Below are 18,950 nucleotides of genomic sequence, written 5' to 3' on the forward strand. Positions count from 1 at the left end.
TCAGAACATACGGGACCCAGTTTCCCTGCCGATGAATAAGGCCAATAGCCTTAATTTTGAGGCGGTTTGAGGCGGTTGAAAGTGCCACGTGGGTGTTCGAGGCAGCGGGGGACAGGAAAACAAAAAAAACGAAAGGAATCTATTTAAATCATAGAGAAATATTAAATTTTTATAAACGGCAAGAACTAATTGAACCCCTTAATACATTTCATCATAAATATTTTATCATTAAAATTTTACTCTTTCTGTCATATATGGCGCCAAAAACTATCTTTTTTAAATAAAATAAAAAAATCCAATAATTATGCAATTTCCACACCAATTTATTTGGTTTTACAATTAACGTTTTCATTTCTTTAATTAAAATGTAACTTTGTTTCAAAATAACTATTAATATCATCGTATTATCAGTATAGAAAGAACTTAAAACAAAGTTACATTTTAATTATAAAAGTAAAAAATCACAAAGTAAGTGCCTTAAATCACAAACTTAGTGTTAAATATAAATTATATTTTGCATTTCTGAAATAAATCACTGTTTTATTAAAATTCAACACTTGAATATACCACTTAATTGAGTTTTATTTTTATTTACGACTAGTTTCAAAAACGACAGATGTTTTCATCTTCTGGTACAAATTAAAACTTAATTGAATAAATAAATAATATAAATCATTGTTGTTTTTTTTAAGAACAACATTTTTTGTCCGAATGCTTATACATAAAATGATTGCTCAATATTTACAAACTTCAGTATTTACGAAATCATGTTTTAAGGCGAGTTCTAGTACGTGAAATAATTCAGGAAGGATCTTGCATATATCTTTTTTTTTTTAAAGTTTCCTATCAAATAAAAAGTTAATTCAACCATAGATGCTGCGGTGAACTCCAAAAATGAGTTCCAATTTTTTTAGTAGTGTCGTTGTCCATCGTGGGCAGTATTGTTAATATAGGATGTGTATGAAGTGATCACTGAAACAAGCCTAGGATAACAGGTCTTACTCAGACTTCCATTGTCTTATGTATCTATGCTGAGATGTAAATATGTTTTTTTTTTAAATAATCGATCAAAATGATCAATTCTTCAGACTATATCGTATTCTATTAAACATTATATTTGATTTATTAAAAAATATATTTGTATATGAAATACGATGATATTTTATTTTCAATAATTAAGTGTTTCGCTTATATTATTACACGCTATTTGACGACTAACAACAGATTTGTGTGACTGTCAACATCTCAATAAATTAGCAACACAAAGCTGTATAATATATTCCGTAGAAATCCACAGTCCGCCCCTAAAGTCTGTGAAATACAATAAATGTTTTTTTTTTTAATTTTGACATCTCAAGATAAAGAAAAATTCGGATGTTAGGTATATACAGTACTTACGACTTAACTCTGAGGCGGAAAATACTTAAAAACTTGTATTATTCCGAGAATTGAGCTATATTTTATTACACATGACTAGTTTTGAATGTCCGCCTCCGTAGTGTATTGGTCAGCACGCTCGGCTACCGTTCTGTAGGTCCCGGGTTCGATTCCCAAGGGGGGAAAAATAAATATGAGGGATTTTTTCACTGTTATATTTATTCAATAATACCCTAGACTAGTACCTGAAGCGGAGGGCTGATCACCTTTCCTTCATACGCAAACGATCAAGATAACACTGCGTTAAATGACGCAGTGCCCTATGCACCATTGGGGTGTGGATAAGGGTTTTACGTATTATATTTATAGTTTTTTAAACTGTAGTGGCTTCCATTAGTTCATTCATTGTTACGATTAAAAAAGCCAAAATGTCTGATCTTTAAATACAATGTGGAAAGCATGGAAATAAAAACTAGTGGTATTAACTTTGTAAAATATTGGTTAATAAGTGGTATAATACAAGTGTCCGCCTCCGTAGTGTAATGGTCAGCACGATCGGCTACCGTTCTGGAGGTCCCGGGTTCGATTCCCAAGGGGGGTAAAATAAATATTAGTGATTTTTTCACTGTCATATTTATTCAATATTACCCTGGACTGGTACCTGAAGCGGAGGGCTGATCACCTTTCCTTCATGTGTAAAACGATCAAGATAACACTGCGTTTATATGATGCAGTGCCCTATGCACCATTGGGGTGCGGATAAGGGTTTAAAAAAAAAAATAATAATAATACAAGTGATTAAATTTGAAAATAAAATCAACAGTCGTGATTAGCACACCTAAATTTGCCAATAAACACTCCAAAATACAAAAATACAAAAATAACGTTAGCTTCTTTTATAATTGGCGATTATTACAGTTATTTCCTGATCACCCTTTACATGTAAATCACTCTGATTTATACCCTCGGCATTGTAAGTTACGTAAGATCGATAAATTAATTCGTGTTACAGTAGATACTCACTTATTGGTACAATCTGTACCAACAATGGTTGCATGTCAACTCGATGTAACTACGTTAATTACATTTCGTATTCCGTTTACAAATGCCGGGTGAAAGTTTCAAGTGGAGAGAGGCTGTGAATGGGGTGAAAATGCACACAAAAATTGAGCCATATTTTTCATATCTTGCATACAATGTTCTGTATTCTGTTTCTGTTTGCTACTATAAAAACACAAAGGGAGAATTTATAAATATATATATATATATATATATATATATATATATATATATATATATATATATATATATATATATATATATATATATATATATATATATATATATATATTTATTTATATATAAATATATATATATATACATATTTAAATATATTTATATATATATATATATATATATATATATATATATATATATATATATATATATATATATATATATATATATATATATATATATACATATATATGTATATATATATATATATATAAATATACAGTGGTCGTCCTGGGCGGCGCAAACCTGATGCCTTGTAAAAGAGGCAAGCTTGATTAAGGCTTTCAGGAGGCATTCGGAGTACATGGTCAAGCTAACTGAATCGCCTTTTCTTGACGACAGTTGTGACCAAGATTTCCTGCGTCCTACGCCTTATCTCTTCATTCCTCACAAAGTCAAACCACCGCACGCCTAATATTCTCCGCAGACACCTATTCTCGAAGCTTAGTACACGGCTGCTCTGGGCCATTGTAAGGTGCCATGTTTCACAGCCGTATAAGAGAACAGGAGCAATGCAGGCATTGTATAGGCGGCATTTGGTCTTCACCGAGTATAAATCCATTAAATATTGCTTATGGCGTATGGAGTTCTTTCAATGTTTCAGATTACAGTATTGTTTAATTAATATTTATTATTTTATTGCTTAACAATTTATTTTTAAATTTGATGAAAGTGTCATTTCTATTTTTTGCTATTTCACGAAACAAAACTAAGCTTCGGTACTGCGTGTCTAAATACAACTAATATTTTAATAAAATCGTTGAAGAATAATGTTTTGTAAGAATGAATATCATTTTTAAATGCCATTTCGCCTTTACGTGTCATTCCAATAATATCAAGGGTATTCTTTTCTACAGTTCTCTTTTATAATATTTTCAAAAATATATTGTCCCGAAAATGTAAGGATAAAAGACATTCTTCCACCTTTCTTGTGTGTTTCCTGTTTTATTCCATCAATCCCCATGCTCGAATTCATTCGCCTGTTTTTTTTCTTTGTCACAGTTTGGTCACTAAAGGGGATATTATCATATCAGTAACGTAAAAGTAAGACGATTTGTTTTATTTTAATAATCAATAAGCATACCTTAACATACTTAGTTTGAATAATAATTTTTAATTATAAAATGAAAGGATTTATAATTCGTAAAATTCAAAATGTAATGACAATATTTGTATTAAAAAAAAACCCATGTACTAAATTAGTCATCATTCAAAAGTAATCGAATTTACATATTTTATCAATGTTTTGATCTTATTTTTTTTTAATATAAACGAATTTTTTTTATATAATTCATTTTAAATATTTATGTTCTTGTTTTCACTCATTATTTTATTTAAATTGGTGATTTTCATGAATTCTTAAAATCAATTGTGATATGTGTTGGGACGTCTAAAGGGCATAATACTAAAATTTTAATTTTAATAAGATAAAGCGGGTTTTTCTAAGTAAAATTTAAATAACAATATATAGATTATATCTCAAATTGACTACTAAATCGATAAAACGGTTTACTTATTACGCAAAAATTAAGAAAATAACTTTTTATTACATCAAAATATTCGCATATTTGAATTTATTATGTGGTTGGAAAGTGTCGGGTTGTGGTCCCGTGGTTAATGTCGCGGACTCTTAAGTCAGAGTTTCTCAGTTCGAACCCACTCTACCACAATTTGATACCTATTTCTAATAAAAAGCCGCTTAGGCTCACAGAAACAGTATGAAACTGAAATATTTGTGTGAATAATAAAAATACAAATATTTCTCTTTTTATTTAAAAAAAAATTACCTTCATTTTGCCTATATGTTAAACGGAACATATTTATTTATTTTAAACAAATACATATGTTTTATTTTAAAATGATTTCGTACATCGAGCCTCAGAAAGCTGGAATGAAAAATCTTACTACCCTTCGAAGCAATTCAAAGATACACGTATGAAAATATTTCAGTCGCAATAAGCGTTGAACATTGTGTTAAAGTTATATTAAACCGAATCCCTGAGAGAATCTATCGCTCAATCGTATCAATACAGCCCAACGTATTTGTTAAAAATAAATAAATTTACAACATTTTGAGTGTGTCCAAATACTTGTTCACAAAATCTGGATTATCTCCAATTACAGGAGTTATTTTCATATTATTTTTTGACATCTCATCAAAGATGAAGAAGAATATGGAAGTCTGGGCATTTGAATTAATTTGGGTGGTGTGGTTGTCAATAATGGGTAGAATTGGTGAATATTACACGTGTGTAAAGTGATCACTTAAACCAGCCTATGACGGTCGTCAGCCCCGTAAATGCCCAGACTTCCATATTCTTCTTCATCTTTGATGAGATGTCAAAAAATAATAAATAAATTTATCATAAGTAACTAAATTAACTAAGTCTAAAATCATAAAAAAAAATATTAAGAAAGATCGAAGTCTTAGCATCACAGAGCTTGCGACTGGCTTAGAGGATCACCTTTTTTTATTTTTAAATACCTAACATCCAAGTGACTCTGAAATCTAGCTACGGCTTATTCAACACCGCTTATCATGACCATACTCAGGCTTCAACATTTTTAGTTATAAAGCCTATGCCTACTCGTGAGTGGATTTACTCTATATGTTTAAAGTTACTATAATTTCATGTAATTCATGAGTGAAAATTCTAGACAAAAACACTCGCAAGGTAATCACTTCATTCACTCGTGTAACTTTAACCATTCTGTCCATTATTGAACATTAAAATCGCAATAATTTTTTAAACTTGTATATATGCACTGCTACTGGATTCTTTTTTCATGCCAGTTCTTATTTCATATATTTCAGAGTAAGGCTAATTGTGGCGCTATTAGTTGAAAAATTTGCGAAGCATTTATATACATAATATAAAGTTTTCTCCATTTATATTAAGACACCTTTAATATTGATTTATCATTCTTAGAGCGCTTGTGCCCCACACGGAATTTCCGGTAGTCCGGTTTTATTTAAACACAAGCGACTACGACAGTTTAGCGAGATCGAATTTACGCGCTCCGTGATCACCCACCGATCGAGTGCACCAATCCGAAGAAAGAAAGACATAAGCACAGGTCAATCCAAACCAATCATCCGTTTTATCATGCTAACTGAAGTGCTGGACGGTAAAATTCCACAAAGTGTAGTGCACAAACGCCCTTAGGGTGAATAATCCAGTGTCATCAAAATCATGTATATTAGCGAAACTTTTTGATCAAATCTTCTTCTTCTTCTTACCCTTACCCGCCCCTAATGGTGCATATGGTACTGCATCGTATTTCCGCAGTGTTATTTTGATCATTACTTACATGAAAGCAAGGCAAATGCACCTGCGTATCAGGAGCCACTCCAGGGTAATAATAAATAAATATTAGATCGTAAAATTAATAATATTTATTTCCACCCCCCCTGGGAATCGAACCCGGGACCTCCAGCACGGTAGCTTAACATGATATGATCTTCAAACCCTTATCCTCACCCCAATGATGCATATGGCACTGTATATAAACGCAGTGTTATCTTGATCGTTAACACATGAAGAAAAGGTGATCAGCCCTCCGCTTCAGGTACCAGTCCAGGGTGATAATAAATATTATAGGGAAAAAAATCACTAACAGTTATTTGACCCCCCTTGGGAATCGAACCCGGGACTTCCAGAATGGTAGCCGAGCATGTTGACCATTACACTATGGAGACGGACTATGATATATGACAAAAATAATAAAAATACTTACTACATTAATAAACGAAATTGATCGTAGGTGTATCAACTGCATATGATACATGTTTAATTTTTAATATGAAGGAAAATGGAAGCTTAGCGACCCGGGGCCTACGGCTGGCGTAAGTTATCACTTTATACACTTGTGTAATTATCATCATTTAAACAAACTCTTTTGTTAAAAACATTATAAACCATGATTTTTTCAACACTTTTGAGTAGCTTATACATTAATTACAAGTTAATATATTATTAGATTAAAACCAATATTTTTAGATTTTCCACTTAATTTTAATTTGACCAGCGACCGGGTTTCGTCGTTACCGACATCATCAGACTGGTTTAATCTAATAATATATTAAAAATGCAATTCCATCACGAAGTGTCAGTGGATAATATAAATCTATTAAATTAATTACAAGATTTTCTTCTGTATTTAATAACTTAAAATACTATTTCTCTGCATATCTAGAGTCTTAGCATATTAGTATTTTATATTTGTTTTTAAATGGTTTTTCAGATGCTGCACTTTTGAACTCCAAGTCCCACATGTGTGAAAAACGCCCTAAGATAGAGATTTTGGCGTCAGGTGATATTGCCACCCTAAAGGGGGTTGGTGATATGCAGAAAGAGACTGTTCTATTAAGGTACTATTCAGGCCTATTCAAGAGAGATTCATACGAAAGCTAAGCCTTATATTGACCATTACAATACAATTTTTATTTGTTTATTTGGTATATACCGTGGTTACCCAGACTTCCAAATTTACATTCATCTAAGTTTATGTGGAATATCAATTAATATCTTTGACGTTTAAAAATTAATTTATTAACTTATTTGTCTTTTCTTACCTACTTTAATTATTGTTCCAATTCTATTTTATTTAAAAAAAGTTAAACATTGCCGTATGTTGTGACATAAATTTAAAAAAAAAATCAATTTAATGGAGAAATAAAGGAGTTTTTTATAGCCGTTATCCTATCATTGCTATTTTTCGTATTTAACTGTTTTTTCTGTTTCTTTTTGATTAAATAATATCTTCAAATATTCTTAAAATTATTATTTCACAATTTCGTGTGGAGTCTTATATAAAAATGTATACACGAGAGAATTTCATTTTTTGTGTGTTGCACACTATCGATTTTAACTCTTTTCGTTTAAAGGAATAACTAACCTGCTAAACCTCTTCATAAACAAGCTTGTTTACAGACTGGATACTAAGGAGAGGGGTGGTTAATTAAGATGAAATACACTCAATTAAACTAGGGGTAAATTTAATTTAAGGTAAACTAAACTAATGTAGGACACAAGGGAAAAGAAGGTGCAAAAATACATCACAAACACCCAGGCTCATTAAAAATATTTTTTTCTTAAATTTATTTTGCAATTAGGGGAAATCGAACCCACAATGACAGTTTCGCTGTCGAGTGTCTACCTAACTACGGCCCATGTTTCTGACTGATTTAAGTTGTAACCTTAAATTTTCAAATAAAAAAATCAATGTCTTTGGCTACACTATATCTGAAGATCAATTATTTATTTGCAGTAGATACTGAATAAATTAAAAACGAATTAATTAGATTTTTTCACTTAACATATCGCTCACTCCTTTCAACAACGTCAAAAATCTAAAATCGTCAATTTTCATTTGTGCATGTTTTCAGGATGCCTAGAAAATATACTATATCCCAGCAAAAGACGCATATTGTTAACTATATATTAACCAGCTACAGGGCAAAAAGTGTTGTTTTTGCATTTTGAAGAAAAGGTATTGCTCAATTATTTTTTTAAATATACTAAATATTTTTAAAAAAAAAGAAAAAACCTTTAGGTTTTATCAAAAAAGATCTTGTTGCACAGTATAAGTTTAATAAGTGGCTTGATATTTATTTTTAACACATTATATAATATTTTAAACTTTAAAAACGTTCTACTGAAAAATCAAGTTTTTTGATTTATGACGTTCTTGAAAGGAGTGAGCGATATTTCAAAATGTTATCATATTTATTGTTTTAACGAATGGTTTTTCAGAATAATGTGGATACTGCTTTTAAATGCATTGATTTAGTTTTTATCTTAAAATTCAGGTTATTCACTTTATACGTATTTATACTTTATTTCTCAGACGAATGTGTGGCAAAACGATGTTTGATAGATGTTCGAATGATAAAATAAGGAAAGAATGTAAGGCTGAGATAAGCATTATCGATAAAATTAAGAAAGGTGTGTTGAGATGGTTTGGACATGTGGAGCGTATGAGTGAAGAAAAAACGGTTAAACAAATTTATGGGGCGAATGTAGTTGGAAAAAGAAGCAGAGGACGACCGAGGAAAACTTGGCACAATCAGGTATGTCAAATACTTGAAAGCGGCCGGGTCAGGAGTCGTAATAATCGTCGGGTATGTATGAGGAGATGCATGAATGTAGAAGAGGCAAAGAATGTTTGCAAGGACAGAGTGGTGTGGCGTTCGATTCTCTCTGCCTACCCCTGCGGGGAAGAGGCGTGATGGTTAGTTAGTTAGTTAGTTTTTTCACTTTATACGTATATAAACTAGGATACATAGAAGAAACTACTGAAAAAATGTGTGATATGCATAAAACAACTTATATTTTCTTATTTTATGTATTTATTTTTAAATCAAACACAGATTTTTTAAGTCTACTAAGTTGTACGTTTAAAAATACCATAATTAGGCGAAACAGTTGCCACACTATAAATTTTCTGTGTTTTTGTTAATAAAATAAAACTTTGTAGATTCAAAAATTCTGTGTTTGATTTAAAAATTAATAGATTTAATTAAAATACAGTTCTACAAATCAAACGCCAAATCCATAAATATATTTTGAAAAAAAAAAAAACAATTTGATTGCCTAATTCCCACAATATTTTACAGTAACTTAAATATCAGTTTTCATATTCAGTATTCAAAGCCGCTGGCGCAACGCGCATGCGTCACATTCATGGGGCAATTTCAGTACGATATTATTAAAGCCTTGCAATCAGTTCATCAGTCGGCTTCAGGCCTCCGCGCTGAAAGCTCGTGTCTGAAAAGTTTCTAACACCCTCACGTACCATTACGTTTTTACGTTAGCTGATACAATATTTAAGTGCATCGTTGATTGATGTACCGTGGTCGAACTACATTACATATTCCTGGTATAAAATATTCCAAAAGTTATTTTATTTTTCAACGATCATTTTGATTTTTTTTACTGGAAGAACTTTTTAGAAAAATCCTTTTTCAACTCTGCAAACATTTAAAAAAAAATTTTACATTAAATATTTTTAAGGATGAAAAATTTTATGTTTTTTTAATCAAATATAATATGAAATTCATACGAATGTGTTGAAATTCAATCAAAATAATAATTCAAATATCTGATTTCGAAATTGATTCAATAATGATACTAAATAGTTATAATAAATATAAATAAATGAACAAATTAAAGAATCTTTTCGTTTAAAAAATTAGAATGCATTCAGTCGAATAAACATTATCGTTTGAGGCATCACTGTTTTGGTGCATACTGTATTAAAAAATTAGGTCACAAAATGTGCAATATGATGTTTAATTCCGTTTGGCGATAGGTGACCTCAAATCTAATCCATATTTTAGCGATTTCAATCCTAAAATCCTAAAATTAAAAACACTCATTCTTATAAATTAACGTATAACTCTATCTTAAACTGACTCCATTAAAAAAAAATTTAAGTCGATAATATGTATTTTTGTGTTTATTTATTTGAATTATAATGAGCAATAATGGCAACTACTAGTTTTCAATTCAAAATATCAAATACATTACAAAAAAAACAAATATTAATCTTTTTACCATTCACAATACGGTTAAAAAATATTTATTTTTCAATAGTATTGTTTTACAAAAAAATTAAATCAATAATTCTATAAATAGTCGGATTCACGGTGTTTTTACTTGTCACATCGAAGTTACATGTTAATAAATCAAATATTACGACATTGAGTAACTTTTCATACACATACACATTTATATATATATATATATATATATATATATATATATATATATATATATATATATATATATATATACACATTTATATATATATATATATATTTATATATATATATATATATATATATATATATATATATATATATATATATATATATATATATATATATATATATATATATATATATATATATATATATATATATATATATATATATATATATATATATATATAATATCACATTCTATGCACATGGATATAAATATAAATAAAATTTGATTGCTTCGGGCTTATCAGAAAGCACGCCTGTGATACTAATAATGGTAAAGATGACACTGCAACCATACGATACTGTGTCCTTTGCACCATCGACTCAAAATAAGAGTTAAATGGGAAAATATGTTTACATGGAGTTGTGACAGGGGCAAACTTATAATAATACTTCAAATTATTAAAAGCTAATAATAATATCTCAGAGAAAACATATTTGAATAAATATGTTATGTACTTACATAATTTAAATTTATTACAAAAAAGCTTTATAAAAATCAATCCCTTACACAACTTTCTGTAACAAAAACCATTTTCCGTAAATTTAATTTTATACTGGCAACAATAATAATAAAATCATTTTAAAATTATAATAAAAACTAAAAATACAGTTGCACATTTATAAATAGTTCCAAACAGTTATCTTAAAATAAAAATTTTAAGCTACTGAAAAAAATTCAGCCTTTTTATTTATTTTTTTAAACACTTTTTAATCAATACTTTTAATTTAAACATTGTAGAGAGATAATCAAAATTCGTTATCAAAGATGGTGATCTTATTTTAGACAATTATCGCTTATTTTTTATCCGAGTAAAATGTCAAGTGAAGAACCCCATGACACATTTGGCAATACACCCGAGTGTATGGAATGTTTTGAATAACACAAGTGCAACCTAATGACTGTATAGAAGATCCTGCATCGGTGTTGGTGCGAGATGGGGGTGTCACACTGCGCATTCTTCCTCTCCGCTCTTATATTCCTGGTAACAGCAGACGGTGAGAATGCATTTTGATATTATTTAAATTATTTATCTATTTATAGAGATAACGTTTTATTTTTAGAACTCCATTTTAATTTTTGTAATAAATATTAAATCAAAAACTGATTTTTGAGTCAACCAAGTTGTTTTTTATTGATAAAAAATACGCAAAAATTATTTTGTGACAATAGCATTAATAAACGAATGTTCATTTGAAAATGACACAAAATTAATTTTTACGTCTTTATTTAAACAATTAAATACATATTAGTAGACTCGAAAAATTAGTGTTTGACATAAAATTTTAATATGTAAATTATATTTTTTAAATTCTCTTTTTAATTAAATTTTATGTATTATTTTTGAAAAAAGTGTGGCAAAATAATGTATGATACCTGTTCGAATGGTGAAATAAGGAAATAATGCACAGCCGAGATAAGCATTATCGATTAAATTAAGAAAGGTGTTTTGAGATGGTTTGGATCTATGGAACATACGAATGAGGAAGGAACTGAAAAAAAAAATTATGAGGCGATGTAGTTCGAAAAAGAAGCAGAGGAAGACCGAAGAAAACTTGTCACGATCAGGTATGTCAAATACTTGAAAGGGGCCCGGTCAGGAGTCGAAATTATGTATGAATGAGGTTATGTATGAGGAGATGCGTAAAAGATGGAAGAGGCGAAGAATGTTTGCAAAGACAGAGTGGTATGGCGTTCTTTTCTCTCTGCCTACCCCTGCAGTGAAGCGGCGTTATGGTAAGATAGTTAGTTAGTTAGTAATTAAAAACGCTCCGGTTCATCATATTTTATTTTATTTAATAACAGTTTACAAACAATTAAAAAAATATTACAATAAACGAAATATAGTGTGTGCAATCCAAAAAGTTTTGATGTTTTTCATCAATTAGATGGGAACACAAGCTTACAGAAACAATTAAGATGCAGGTTAAACACATAATATAAGGAATAGAAATTTGGTTGTGAAAAAAGTGTAATAACAATTAAAAGTTATGAAGTAAAAAAAATAACAATAAGAAGTAAAAATTAAAGAATTTTTCTCCGGTTTACTAAATTTCCATTTTGAACCATACAAATAGTAATTATCATTCCCTCTTAGTGCACCTTCTCGTGGTGACTCCGTGCATTTATTATTTCCCATTGTCTTTATTACCGGAGTTGTTTTATTGGCCCCATTATCGCGGGCAGTAAAACTATGTATGTAAGTACATTTTATACGAAGGCATATAAACTGGCTGTTATGTGTCTATAATGGAAGTGCAACCATCGCAGGAACATTGCTCACGCTTGCTTTTATGGTTCTAGTGCAGTTTTATGACTTATAAGTGACACACACATGCACACAAACACACACACACATAAATATATATATATATATATATATATATATATATATATATATATATATATATATATATATATATAAATATATATTTATATATATATATATATATATATATATATATATATATATATATATATATATATATATATATATATATATATATATATATATATATATATATATCTTCTTCATCTTTGATGAGATGTCAAAAAATAATATGAAAATAACTCCTGTAATAGGAGATAATCCTGATTTTGTGAACAAGTATTTGGACACACTCAAAATGTTGTAAATAAATTATCTGGTCAAATTATAAGCTTAATAATAAAAATGAAAATGTTATTTTCTGGCGTTTCTCATGTGTGTGATTATAATCCAGGATTCGGATCTCACATACTAATATAAGAGTTTCTGCTTAATAAAAAGCTTCTTTACATCTCACCAATAGATGTCTCTAGTGAAGTTCTAGTGATTCAAGAACAGGGTTTCTAAATTGGTTCATATATAGAACTTCCAAGAATTTGAGTAGTGTGGTTGTCAATAATGGGTAGAATTGGTGAATGTTACACGTGTGTAAAGTGATCACTTAAACCAGCCTATGACGGCGTCAGCCCCGTAAATGCCCAGACTTCCATATTCTTCTTCATGTTTGATGAGATGTCAAAAAATAATACTCATATACCATCGTAGGGTGAATATTCCAATGTCTGAGAATTAAATATTATTATTAAGAAATCCTTAAAATATTTTTCGTACATTTGAATAACATGAATGAAATTGAAAGATTTTTCATTTCTCATAATTTTAATCAGTTTTTTCTCGGAATAAGGTTTAAAGAATAAATTACAAAGAGAGTTGTTAGTAAAAGTCGGAAGGTAATGTAATTTTAGGTACTGCCTTTTACGTAAAATGATCCCAATTCGGTTTAATCGAATTTTGTGCGTAATCTAGAGAAATTTTATATCAAGAAGTTAATTAAGAACCTTAATGATCATTAATTTGATCTTAAATATCAATTTCAGGATTTCGTTTAAAATTAAGCAAGCTCTTACTAATTATTCCTTTCTTGGGTAAAAGCACAATTTGTAAGCACACCATCAAACAAAAAAGGGAATTACTTTAAAAATGCATTTAAAATATTAAAAATTTATTTTTATATTTTTCTTGTTTTATTTTAATTTTAAATTACTAATAATTTTTCAATAATTTTTTTCATCAGAAACGGGATTATTTACTCTTTGAATGATGGTTCAATATTAGAGGAATCTCAACATGAAACAAAGCATCAATTAGTTTTATACGAGTGGTGCTGTTACGTTGAACAAATGGGGCTGCCATTGCGGTTTCCAAAAAGTTTTTTTTTTTAAATATGATTTTACTATTCCGGGTGAACATATATATGAGTATCAACAAATTGAGTTGTGTGGTTCATAGTATGTAAAAATAATTCAGTTAGCAGTATGCATACATTTAAAAGGGTCTTTACTTAGTAAAAAAAGGTTTTCAGACATCTCCCAGAATGTATGTAATAATTCAGGTTGAATAATGCATGTGTCTTTCATGCGTCTTGAAGAATCTTTCTTATTGCATTTTTTGCTGTAATTTTAACAGATGGCGGCGCCATTACAGTCGAAAAAGTTTTATTAAAGCATAATTTTCCAAAGCAAGGTTAACATAACATATCTACTTTTAAAAAAACGAAAGTTTTTCGAATGCAATTTTAAATATTGAAAGCAATCCGGGAATCACAATTTTTACATTTTAATTTAAATAGTATTTTTTCCTAGCTCTTTTACTCAAAATGCTATTTTTTTCAATTGAAACATGAAACTTTTTTTTTAAAGCCTTTTTTTGGAAAGTTATTTTTTTAATTATTTGCATGACTTTTTAATCACACTGTACACCGCCAAATAAATTTCCGTTGATGGGGAAAAGTTTTCTGAACTTAAAATTTATATTTCGAACGCTGCGTTGACTTGTCAAGTCGCGAATATTCATTTATTTTCCTTTACCTCATTATATACGCGTGTGTTCGTAAATTAACGTTCAAATTGAATTCTAAGTCTTAAAGGGAGTTTCCACTGCTAAATGTATCGAATCGAGCGGATGAAAATTGTATTTTTCGTGCTTAATTTCATTTGCTTTGTTTGTACGTTCATATTTATAACTAACTAGCTACCTTGCCATCACGCCGCTTCCCCGCAGGGATAGGCAGAGAGAATAGAACGCCACACCATTCTGTCTTTGCAAATATTATTTGCCTCTTCCACGTTCATGCATCTTTTCATACATTCCCGCCGATTATTACGACTCCAAATCTGACCACTTTCAAGTTTTTGGAATACCTGATCGTGCCATGTTTTTTTCGGTCTTGTTCTGCTCCTTTTTCCAATTACATTTGCCTCATAAACTTGTTTTACCGTTCTTTCCTCATTCATTCGTTTTTCATGTCCAAACCATCTCAACACACCTTTCTTAATTTTATCGATAATGCTTATCTCAGCTTTGCATTCCTTCCTTATTTTACTATAATTTTCATAAATATATAAAAGCAAATAATGAAACACCATCACCCTTGTTTTATAATCTGAAAGTATACCAGATTTTTTAAGTATGTAACAGTCATTTATGTGACGAATTGTTTTAAAAAACTTTTGTTATTGATAGTGCTATTATTGTAAGTGATAATTTTATTAAGTATATATAATTATTATTACTGTTCATATTTTTGCAAACAAAAATCAAAGTTTGAAATGAATTGTAAATAAAAACGCTATTTATTGTAGTCTAAAATCGTAAACATAATTTTTTTTTTAAAACTTCAACTTAATATAGTATAATAGAAAATGATACGAAATGGAAAATTTGCTGCCCATTCATTTATTTTTACCACTTTTTCTACCATTCTGTCACTGATTTTGTTAAATAAATGGCGCTTATAAAAATTATCCATTCAAAAGATTTTTCTCTGAGATCAATCTTGTATGTATGTACAATCACCTCACCTGGACTAACCACTTCCTTTTTTCATCACCTTAATGCAAATTTATTCACAATGGGCATCAAAAAGTTGCAAAAGTGGTTTTGTCGTAAAATCTGCTTCTTGCTAAATATTTCATTTAAATACAGCCACTTTATAAATACACTTATTCTACGCGATTATTTCTTTTGTCTTAATTTGAGAACCTTTCTCTTTAAATTACTAAGTAACTAACATTTCGGTATAGCATTAAGTAATACTTTAGGGGACTAGTGAATAATGACTAAGAAAAAAAAATTAAAACTTTACCTTCATTTTTTTATTGATATCTCAACGTACACGAAGGAGAATATGAATGTCTGGGAATTAACCGAGCTTATGACCTATTGGTTTGTTTGATGATCGCTTTTTAAACTGTGTTCCATTCACTATTCTACCCATAATTGACAACCACATTACTCCAATTTCTTAAATTTGTTTTATGAAGGTTTTATTTAAAACCATATATCTTTAATAATGAAACGTTGATTTAATTTATTATTAGATTAAAACCAATATTTTTAGCTTTTCCACTTTTTTAATTGACCAGCGACTGGGTTTCATCGTTACCGACATCATCAGACTGGTGAGAGGCTATACAAATTGTTATGTTATATATAAATGAAGGCAGGAGTTGATAACCATGATTTGATATAATTTTATTGAGAGAGAGAAATCAAATCATGGTTATCAACTCCTGCCTTCTTTTATATATAACATAACAATTTGTATAGCCTCTCACCAGTCTGATGATGTCGGTAACGACGAAACCCGGTCGCTGGTCAAATAAAAAAGTGGAAAAGCTAAAAATATTGGTTTTAATCTAATAATAAATTAAAAATGCAATTCCATCACGAAGTGTCAGTGGATAATATAAATCTATTAAAACGTTGATTTGTTTTTATATGGAGCCAAAATGCATAAAAACATAAACTATACATTATATGCAAGAGCATGAATACAACAATGATATTTGATGAAAAAAAATGCACTTTGTAGATAAAATAACATATTATATATTTATTTTGATAATTTTATCATAAAACAATGTTGAAAATACTATTATCAAATACAACATATTTTATATATAATATTAAAAGTGCTTTAACTTGAGACAAAACATCTCTCATTTTTATACAAAAAGTGATGGAAGTCTTATATTTCAAAGCTTATAACCAGGCCTTTGAGAGTCTTAAGTTATCACTTTATACACTCGTGTAATTCTTATCATTCTGTCCATTATTAAACATCAAAGTTACATTTATTTTTTGAGAAATGTATATATTGTACATACACTACTCTTGGATTCCTTTGTCTGTTAGTTGTAATTTAGATAAAGGTGGAATTTCAGCTTAGAAAATTAATATTAATAAAAAAATTAATGATCAATCAGTCAAAAAAGTTATATCTTAAAATTGAAATGTTATTTCAGCCTCTCTCTCTAAATATAAATAAAAGTATTTATAAATATAAATATATATGTATATATATAAATGTATATATATATATTTATATATATATATATATATATATATATATATATATATATATATATATATATATATATATATATATATATATATATATATATATATATATATATATATATATATATATATATATATATATATATATATATATATATATATATATATATATATATATATATATATATATATATATATATATATATATATATATATATATATATATATATATATATATATATATATATATATATATATATATATATATATATATATATATATATATATATATATATATATATATATATATATATATATATATATATATATATATATATTTATATATATATTTACCTGTTTTCAATTGGAGAAAGCTGTTAACTTACGAATTATCAATAGAGGGCACTACCGTCAGTAAAAATTTCTATTTGGATAAAATATCTTTATATTATCCGAACTAATAAATGAATTATCCGAACGAAATAATAAAAAATATATATATGATAAATCTTAAACGTTATTTTTAACCATTTGTATTTTTCGCACTATTTATTCTCCACACGGTTTCTACAAAGTTTTAGGTTAAGTATTGTACATACATGTCAATCCCTGAAAATGACAAGATTATTGTCGAATAAAAAAAAGTTAAATAAAATAATAGTTTTTTTTATTTTTCAAATAAATTTTATTTGACCAGTGACCGGGTCAGACTGGTGATGGTATCGGTTATGACGAAACTCGATCATTAAACCCGGTCAAATAAAATAATTGTGAAAAAAACTTCATTCGTATGTTATTTTATTATATACAGTGCAGTTATACCAATAAATTACAGTACCTACAGCACTCAAATGTAATAAAAAAATAATAGTGGTTTTAAACAATGTTTTAGTTTTATTTTAATCATTCATGATTTTTTTAATGTGTGTGTTAAAAAAAGTTTTTGCAAAAAACATTCAAGAAATTTAAAAAATCGTTTTAAATTATTTTGTTTACCTTTTCCTCTCCTTGATCAGTATTCTTCCCTACGACTCGTTTATGCTTCTAGGAAACAAATGTCGGAACTCTTTGGAGAGGACTCTGCAAAAAGCCTCCATCTTTTGTCCCCCGGGCATTCTCCATTTTGTTGGTTTTGTTTTATGCCTGTGTTTACAACCTCTGCACAAATTCATTTATCAACATACACACACTTGCACACAAAACACACGTAAACAAACACATTCTAACAAATAAATAAAAACAACTTTATATGAATGACATCATCCGTATAACAATTGTGAAGGATCTGGATGTATTAAGACAGCTTTTTTCAATACCGCTACAATATAAATTTACAAAATTTCAATAATAAAATCACATAAATTTTTATTTTTGATTTTTTAATAGAACTCATCTAATTTTAATTTTAGTTTAACTTACAACATTTTGAGTGTGTCTAAATACTTGTTTACAAAATCTGGATTATCTCCAATTACAGAAGTTATTTTCATATTATTTTTTACATCTCATCAAAGATGAAGAAGAATTGGGAAGAAGTCTGGGCATTTATATGGCTGACGACCGTCATAGGCTGGTTTAAGTGATCACTTTACACACGTGTAACATTCACCGATTCTAAACATTATTCTTGAATCAATAAGTGATTGACTATGTTT

General features: G+C 28.6%; 1 protein-coding gene across 1 annotated transcript in view; it reads left to right on the forward strand.

Moving 5' to 3' along the window:
* The first annotated feature begins 11,186 nt into the window (after positions 1 to 11,186).
* The window catches only part of LOC148311038 (lachesin-like), a 35,477-nt gene continuing 27,713 nt past the window's right edge, over positions 11,187 to 18,950 (forward strand). Inside the window, exon 1 of the mRNA XM_088257343.1 lies at positions 11,187 to 11,443. Within this exon, the coding sequence (XP_088113469.1) occupies positions 11,383 to 11,443 (61 nt within the window). The 5' untranslated portion in view covers positions 11,187 to 11,382. The remainder of the gene's footprint in view (positions 11,444 to 18,950) is intronic.

This window comes from Brachycentrus maculatus, unplaced genomic scaffold, assembly GCF_059751285.1.
Source record: "Brachycentrus maculatus isolate JH-2025_06_01 unplaced genomic scaffold, ASM5975128v1 h1tg000079l, whole genome shotgun sequence".
Taxonomy (NCBI): Eukaryota; Metazoa; Arthropoda; class Insecta; order Trichoptera; family Brachycentridae; genus Brachycentrus; species Brachycentrus maculatus.